Source organism: Trichoderma atroviride, chromosome 3 (assembly GCF_020647795.1).
Source record: "Trichoderma atroviride chromosome 3, complete sequence".
Taxonomy (NCBI): Eukaryota; Fungi; Ascomycota; class Sordariomycetes; order Hypocreales; family Hypocreaceae; genus Trichoderma; species Trichoderma atroviride.
Window position 1 is genome coordinate 3,455,634 of NC_089402.1, and position 8,774 is coordinate 3,464,407.

Below are 8,774 nucleotides of genomic sequence, written 5' to 3' on the forward strand. Positions count from 1 at the left end.
GGGGGCGTGTGGCTTTCGAGCTCTCATGTTGTCAGACAACACATGCTCGTATTGATAGCACTGGGTGGCATGATGAACTTTTCTCGAAACAATCTCTTTAGCGATGGTTGCACGCAATACAAAACCGTCATAAGCCACACGTCACACAACATGACTGGAGTTACATGTATACTCTGTCTGAGGTGCATGTGCTGTGCTTCTCCAGGCAGAACTGCAGGGTCATGTGGCACTGCCCGTGGTGCGAGAGACGATCACCAGCCTTCTATTCGATGCCCACCCTGGCGAGCTGAAACGCAAGGGAACGTGTCAATCATTCGTTCATCGTTGACTCAACCAGGCGTCCTCTTGAGCCGGGCTTTCGCTAGTACATACTGTAGCAAAGTCCTAGACACACATTGGCATTAGCCAACGAATACTCCCCTACCCATTGATCCCTGGCAACGACAAACAGAGCAAGAGGCTATCAAACGCATGTAGCGACATATACATACATTCATCCAAGGATTGGCCATATCAAACGCCAGGGATATACGTGGCAAGCATCTTGTCCAGCCGCACAACCACCAACAATCGCCATTGAGACCAAAGGAGGGCCCCCTTTCAGCCGCGCAACCGCACGTGACGTCTCCTGCGTCTCAAGAAGATGATTTGCTCGTTGCATAACGAATCAAGTTGCTGAGACGCGGCCCCCGGGGATCGCCGGGGCTCTCGTGGCATTCTGGGATATGCAGGATTGGCCTGATTGGGCCATCGGGGGTTTGGGAGGGTCGACCATCGCAATCGCCATCGCATCGCAATTTTATTTTCAGCTGCAAACGATTTTACTTGAATGCACCCTTTTATTTTTTACTGTCCCTCTCGCCCCCAACGAAAAAGGAGGGTCCTTTGGTGGCGAGATGTTTTATGTTTCAGAAACCTGGAGGCTGCAGTAAACGGAACGAACGGGTTCCTGCTGTAGCTGGACGACGGTGCTGCCACAAACGGATGATCCTTGCATGCCCACCGCCGTCAGTACCATGTTTGGAGCGCTTCTTATCGCCACTGCGCTGCAACGCCAGCTGTAGAGTCGCAATACAGCTGCGAGCTTCAGGTCGCTCAGGTTCTGGATCCAGGCCTGATCCATCCAGGCACAAGGCTTCCATGTCACGGCAGGCTGGCTTACACGTAGCTGGCGGGCTCGGAGTAATAGCATCTTGCCGGTGCCGTTAAAAACACAGCCAGCAGCGTACTCGTATCAAGATCTCATGTCTGTTACATCATGATTGCTGTTGCTCTTTTACTCTTCTGAACCCCCCTGAATGAATCCAGACTCTGAAACGTAGAAAAACGGTGGCTATTTGGTTCAATTGTTTGCTTTACACGTGCAATGCATTGCGACTTAACAGTACTCCCGCCCAAAGGCACAAATCGCCTCGCCCCCTTTAATCGTGCATATTTTAATATTACGGGCTTCCATTTGCCTTCTTTCTTCTTCGCCTTCGCCACAGATATGCAGTGTTCAGGTTGTAATTAAAATTGTATGGGGAACGGGCTATTCCGCTTTCGATCTTTACAGGGGGGGTGTCTTGCTATCCGCAACAAGAACATCGATTCAAGATGGAGAAAAAAAAAAGTCCAGCGTGTACAAGGTGTAATTAATAGTACATGCCACTATTACGACTTTATTCGTCCTAATAGATGGAGATAACGAGTTAGCTAGTTAGTGGTTTGCTCCGTAATGCCTACTCCATATCGCTGAATCTCGGAAGAGCATCACAGCCCGCCACCGTAGTCCGATTCCTTTCGAAATCTCTCCGAGTCATGAAATCCTAGACTAGTAGCAAAACAGAACAAAAAGAAAAGAGAAGACGCAAGGCCACGATCCCAATCTCATCTAGGCCTGGTAGCTTCGTCATTATCAGCTAATTAAGAACCAAATGGACTCTTGACTAGCACCGCCACCTCAAAAAGCGCTGTTTGTCTAATTCCCACTAGAAGAAGCCCCGAGAAAAAGAAGAGAAGGAAAAATTTGGCATAAAAAAGTAATAGCTTCATCTAGTACGCTCCACGGCACTTGCCTCCCAGCGTTAAGCTATCGTATTAAAGTATCTATTCTCGTCGCACATTATCATGGGTATCCTTACAATAACCATTCTGGCCTTGGAAAGAAGGAAAGTAAAAAAAAAAAAACCGGCAGTCAATTAACACAACACAATTCTCTCGTCCCAAGTAGTACATATTTTTGACGGCAGGTCTACTAAGTAATTAATCAACCTGAGAAAACTTGGAAATCCCCGGCGGCCTCCCCGTGATAGCCTCGGCCGAAAGAAAAACAATCGGTTCATTTTAGAGTCCCTTTATTCCCTACTTGCTCCCCCACATGCCTAGACCCTTTTTTTTTTTCTCGCTTTCTCTTGCCAGCCCCCCCCGACGCTTTCGGAAGAGAACGTGAAAACCGAGGATCAATCTCGTCTTTTTAAAAAAAAAATTTAAATCATTTACACGGTAATCGCGGAAAGCGCTGACTCTCCTCTCCGCTAAAAGTCCATGCCAGCTGAGTCTTTATCTCAGAGCCGCACCTAGCGGGTGTATTAGCCGTAGCAGTGTATATATGTCATATGAACCTTGGCAGACGGAATGCGGCAACGGTGGCTGAAAAAGAAAAGAAAAAAAGTCTTGGCATGATCTGAGTGATTTACATAACATTAAATGAGAGAGAATGAGAAGAAAAGATCATGTCGGTCCAGGGCTTGTAACGTACCATGCATTGCTTCATTCATGTAAATCGGCGATAGGGCCATTCTTCTGATCCAGGCCTTTCCTTGCTCTTCTTGACCTTGTCGCAGCGTGGTATTCCGGAGGCGCAGCCAGAGGGCACGAGATTCAATGCGGAACGTAGCACTGGCTGCTCTCTTTGAGTAATAAAACACCTCGCCCCATGCTTGTCTCAAAATTACAGGCGACCAGTCATTTTCGGGCGCATCGGACGATCACCCAACAAAGATCATAGCACCAGAAAGATCCTAACAAGGCAAGAGCGACGAGTGGAACGAAGCGGAGAGTCACAAAGTAAAAAGTCATAAAGTAAAGCGTAAGAGTGGCAGAAATGCGCAAGGCTTTCATTGCAAAGTATGTCTATGTTCGCCAAACTGGGCAAAATAATAGTAATCAGATAGTCTCAATCCCGCGTTTCAATCGTTGCCCAAATCATATTCCCAAGCCAAAAGTAAACGGGTCGTCAACATCCCAGGGTATTCCGCGACGCACCCACGAATGCTCCTTGATAGTAATAGTACAGTGTGATCCCTCCCAATCCCTAATCGTCCGATGATGTTGTTCCCCCATCCGCCCTCCATAGACGTCAAATAGATATGCATAAACTCCAAAATGAAATAAAAAAGAAAGAAAGAAGAAAGTGCCCCAAAGTATTATATAGGTAGTATTAAAGAGAAGAGCGTGTATGAGATTTGAATCGCAATACAACACAAGCGAAGTCGAAGATGTAAAAGAAAGATGCGCAAGTAACCCGCTCGAGCCAGCGAGGACGGTGTGGAGAGCGAGATGCACGCAGCCCGTCAGGTGGCCAAGCGTTGAGAGAATGGTGCAACCTGCGGCTATGCGGTTGTGTTGTATTGAGAGAAGCTGCTGTTTCTCTGATCAATGCCGGTGAGAGCAGGGTTGGTGATTGCATGTCGACACGCTGAGGCCCAGCTCGGTGGGGTTTGCTGCAGCAGCAGGTGTGACTGCATCTCGGCCGTGGCGGCGAGAGTCCAGGTCGGGAGAGCGCGTCGCATGTAGATTGTGTGATGTTGCAGCCCCGCAGCGGTAGAGGCATTTGTATTACAGAGTGGTAATAGAGTGGTGACGTGCATCACAGATCCGCTTCGCATAGCAGATGGCTTGCGATTTTCCCGTTGCCGACAGGAACCCTGCGTCTCGTTCCCCACGACGGAGGAGCAGAGGCCATTGGGGTTCCGCATCTCGAAATATAAAAAGAAAAGATTGAAAACCTTGTATATATGTGTGGAGTTCCGGATAGCCCATGACAGAGTGTGTATAGCCAGTTCTTGTTCTGAAGTTCGAATGGTGGTCCTCAGAGAAGCGGCACTCATTTAGGCAGAGGAGGAAGAGGTCGGCTGGGCGGGGGGCCCGGGCAGGGAGGAAGGTGAGAAGGTCGCTGGGCAGGCATTGTGAGGATGTAAAAAGCTGTGAGGCTTGAGTTGTGGTGTTGTTGTTGTTGTTGGAGGACGGCGGTAGAGGCGGTCCCGTGTAAGTGGATGGTCGAGTGGATGGGCTTGAGCGAGGTATGCACAGGTGCAAGTAGCAAGTTCAAGTGTGAGAGGCGTTGAGGTGAGGAAGTGCAAGATGTTCCTTGTTGTTTCTGATGCTGGTGATCTGGAGAGTAGACGGGTTTCGTGGAGAGAAGCGAGGGCAAGATGTCCTTATGTATTTTGGAGGGCAAAGGCAAATCTGACGAAGAGCGTGCCAGTAGCGCAGCACCAGGGGCCCTCTGTTTAGTGCTCGTACTCAGTGGGAGTTGGGGGGGGTGCAGCGCTGGAGGGGTGCGAAGATCAAGCGCGCTTTGCCGGTGCTCATTTGTCGCCTTGGCATACATACGTCAGCCCAGTCTGGCCCGGCGCGAGTACCAGCGGGGCTTGTACCTCGAGCAGAGCACAGAAAAAACCAAAAAAAACCCAGACCGCAAGATGGATGGCAGCCCCCACAAGTCTTCCCGTGTGCCCGTGCTCGATACGGTTCAACTCATGCTGGGCGCTTCTCACAGCTGATGGGCCATCCCTGGCCGTGACGCAGCGGCCAGCCCAGCGGGGCCTGGTAGGAAATTGAAACAGGCACAGGGGGCAGAAGCTTTGAGTCGAGCCCTGATCCCTGCCGCTGCTGAGACCGGGGCCCCTGTCTGGGAGAGGAAAGCATAGCGGTGGGCGTTTTTGATGAGGGCGAGCGAGAGACTCAGACAGCGAGATACGAAACGGTGAGGTGGCTTTTTTGTTTTTCTTGCTGGTGTGTTTAGGTTTAGGTTCCTGTTGTTTTTGGCCTGGTGGCATCGCTGAGCTGGCCTCCAAAGTAAATTGAAATTGGCAGTCCTCCCTTGCAGGCTGAGGGCCAGTACCTACCTAGATGAGGCAAAGCCAAGGCAGGAAATGCTACCTGGCTCGTACGAGCGCTCACCGGCGCAAATCAGTTGAGTGTGCTATACATGCCTGAGCTGGTGTCGGTTGAATGGCAGGCTGCCGCCTGCCGCCGCTGCTACGCCGGCTCTTTTGCGACAAGGCAGCCGGCCGAGGCCAGAGATGGAACGACACAACACGCATAGACTGATGTACTGATGGACTGGTTGGCTGATTGCTTGATTGACTGATTGATTGCCTCTCTCTCACACAGCCCCCTTTCCGTTTCTCTCACCAGAACAGTAGCGCGCCGTACTCGTATGCATCTACAACCAAGGTAATTACCGTATTACAACACTGGCTGGATCGCGCCTTTGCCTCAGACAAGGCCCCGACTGTCCCCAGCGCCCTCTATCGGGCGTGCGAACCCATTGGGAACGGCTCCAGGGCCTCGCTCGCACTTCTCCGTGCTATCAAACCGGTCAATCAAACAGGCCAGGCCCACAACGGCCCTCCGTTTTCTCGTTTCTCCCCTTAACGGAGCGCCCAGCACTTCGGCTCCACCGTATGGAAGTCTTCTGGAAGCCCTCTTGTTTCCTTCTAGTGCCGAAATTTGCCATGGCTGTGGAGAAAAGGGCTAGCACGTTTCATCACCTCTGCCCTTCATTTTGCTCGTCTTCTCAAGTCAGCGCTCTGGCCACCGCCCGAAGGGGAACTGCACAGCCAGAAAATCGTGGGGCACCAAGGGCCACTTCTGAAATTGGATGCTCACCCCAGACTGGAGCCATGCAGAGCTGAGGCTGCGAAAAACGAAATGCTACAGCACGGGCGAATAATCGTGAGCGATGCATTCTGCTCTACTCCGTACTGCATGCTACACCAGAAAAAGGGTGCTTTATACTACTGAGACAGGGGATTCCCTTTTTTCTCGATGCGGACAATCCCTATCCTGATCGCCTGGCGGCTGTTTCATTGTTGTTTTTTCGTCATCAACCTGCAAAGCGCACGTTCATGCATCCGTGCATGTGTGATTTTCGCAGTTGGCCACATGTGTCGCGAATCACACTCGAGACATGCGGGCAACTACAGCAAAAAAAAATAGAAAAAGGAAAAAAAAGTGATCAGGTGCCTCGCCAGCAGAGAGCCGCCCCAGCGCAGTGCGGGCTTGGCGGCCTTTGGACCCCTGTCCGCGCTGGAGCCTCTTTGCGCTGGCGGCCCCGTCTCGTAGCCTGATGGATATCTGCAGTGAACTTGTGCTGCTTTTTCTTCGTTGACCGCCAAAATCTCGTCCAGGCGGTAAACGGACGGGCTGCTGCTTTGCATGAAGAGCAGTGGATAGCTATGGAGCTGCGCTACGAAGCAATGGAAGGCAAGAAAAAACCTTCTAGCGCGTTTGCTACCCGATTATGGATCTCTGGATGGGCTTTTTTCTGCATCTTGTGCTTGTGCTTCGCACAGGCGGTGGCTCAATGCGGCGATGCGGTGTAGATGCGATGCGCACATCGTCCGAGTGCGACGTCAGAGGGCCAGAGCCAGACGATCCGAGAGGCCTGGGCTTCACTCCTTCTGGATGATCTGCAGGGCTGCCACAGAAGTAGATCGCGATTATGTATTGCGTTTTTGCGGGGCGTCGGGCTCTGGACGTCGTCTCTGGTGTCAGCTGCTCGCAGCGATAGACGGTCGGACGGTTTGATCGACCCTGGCCGGCCATCCCATCGGCAAGCTGTGAAACGGTGCTGTGTTGAGAAGCTCCAAGGGTCTTGTGTTGTATTTTACGTCTCAACAAGTACAGCACCTGGACCGACTGAACTGGAATGAGCTTCTCCGATGTAGTATCGTGGCCTGGCGGGCGCTTAGATGCATGGCCTGCTCGTGTAGTCGATGTTATCGCCGAAGCTGGATGCTACCCCGATCAAGAGAGCTACCCTAAGCTGCCTCGAGGCTAAAGACACTTCACTCTCGTTTGTTTGTCTCTCTTCTCCATTCAGAGCCCGGCTATAACACACCCATTGCAAATGCTACTGCAGCAGCCAAGAGGATCGTCTACGCTATCCGGGAGGAGACTGAAGAAAAAAAAAACAAAGATCCCACCTGCACTACGCTATGCATGCCAATTCACGACTCAAGCGCCTAGCTCGCTTCTCACCGCATTGCGGGACGCTGCAGAGCCGAGAGCTTCGGTCAAAGCCTGACGTGAACCCATCGGCAATCGGGTCTCCATCTTATTAATGGGAACAAATAGGCTATTACGGCCAACAGACGACGAGAAGTGAAATTTTCCAGCGAGCCGCCCGAGGCTTTGGTAACGGCTACTCAGCGAGGAGATGGATCCTTCATGTGCTCCCCCACCCTACGGTCCCGTCGTCTGGTGCTCGTGACCGCTACCGCGGACCCCGAAAAATAAGCTAAGGAAGATGGAAAAAGTCGTCGATGATGACATGGACTGTTTTTTTTTTTTTTTTTTTTTTTTTTTTTTTTTTTTTTTTTGGCGCTGTTATGCGTGTGCTTTGCTGTGCTGGCCGTTGTTAGCGTGTCAATGCGGTGTGTTTAAAGTCGCAGTTCGCCCGTTTGTATATCAAAAGTGTGCCTAGAGCGAGATGCCGCGGTGATTCACCACGCTCAAACCCAGCCAGTAAGAAGCCCGTCTCGCCCTCCACGAGCCGCTGCAGCCTTGCCCTGCTTTAAGCCAACGTCCTTAGCTTACAGTAGTGGTTTCCCACGAACCTGGAGTCGTCTACTCGACTATTCAGTAGTTTTGCCCGCCGTCAGCAGTGATTTTGTGTGACAATCTTGTGTGTGTGTGAGCGCAGCGAATGGACTAACACGGCCAATCATCCCTGCGCGGTCAATCTTTGTCCCCCATCGTATCGTCGGGCTTCGACATGCGGGCTTGGCCTGGGCATGACTCACATGGCAGCTTCAATATGCGAGTCTGATGCTGTCTGTCACTCAAATGCCCGATTTGGCCATGTATTCCATTGGGGTACGCCGCTCATCCATCCATCTGAGAAAAATCCCAAGCTCCCCCCCCGCTTCTCACTTTACAAAAAGAAAAGAATGCTATTCTAATATTGAAAATTTTTTGTGGGGATTGTCTCTGGCGTTGAGATGCAAGGGATTGACTTTTTTTTTTCTTTTTCCCGGAGTATTCTCATTACCCGCCAGAAAAATTGCCCGACAGGCATACAGGAGTAGCTTAGAATAAGATTACGCTGGACACATGCATCTGTCTATCGATGCACGTTCCAAATTAAGAGTCATTCGGGGCGGGGCAGGCGATGAAATCATACTCGAGATGGGGCTCCTCTTTTTTTTTTTTTTTTTTTTTTTTTTTTTTTCATATCTTTGCTTCTTTTACTCGGTGTGCGTTAGCAGTACTGTATAGGCCTGTATGTTTACAGTACAAGTATGTCGTGAAATTTCCCAACACGCCCTGCCCAGCCCTGGACCGTTTGCCCAGGATCATTGCGGGCACAGCATGCGTTGGGGCTAGTATTATTTGCACCCTGCATTTCCATGCGGCTTAATTAGTCGTTTGCATTTCATCATTTGGGATAAAAAGAAAGAAAAAACTGCCGAGCCCATCTACCAACGATAACGTCTCCGGGACCCTTAATCATAGATGGACAAACGGGAAAAAGATAGCCAACGACCCTTTTTGCCTGGCAA

General features: G+C 50.9%; 1 protein-coding gene across 1 annotated transcript; it reads left to right on the top strand.

The window, feature by feature from the left end:
* Positions 1–7,208: 7,208 nt before the first annotated feature.
* TrAtP1_006403 (uncharacterized protein) lies at positions 7,209–7,509 on the top strand (the record flags this gene model as incomplete). Its single annotated transcript, XM_066113109.1, has 2 exons — positions 7,209–7,298; positions 7,348–7,509. The coding sequence occupies 2 exons, from the start codon at positions 7,209–7,211 to the stop codon at positions 7,507–7,509; spliced, it is 252 nt and encodes an 83-aa protein (XP_065969195.1).
* Positions 7,510–8,774: the final 1,265 nt, after the last annotated feature.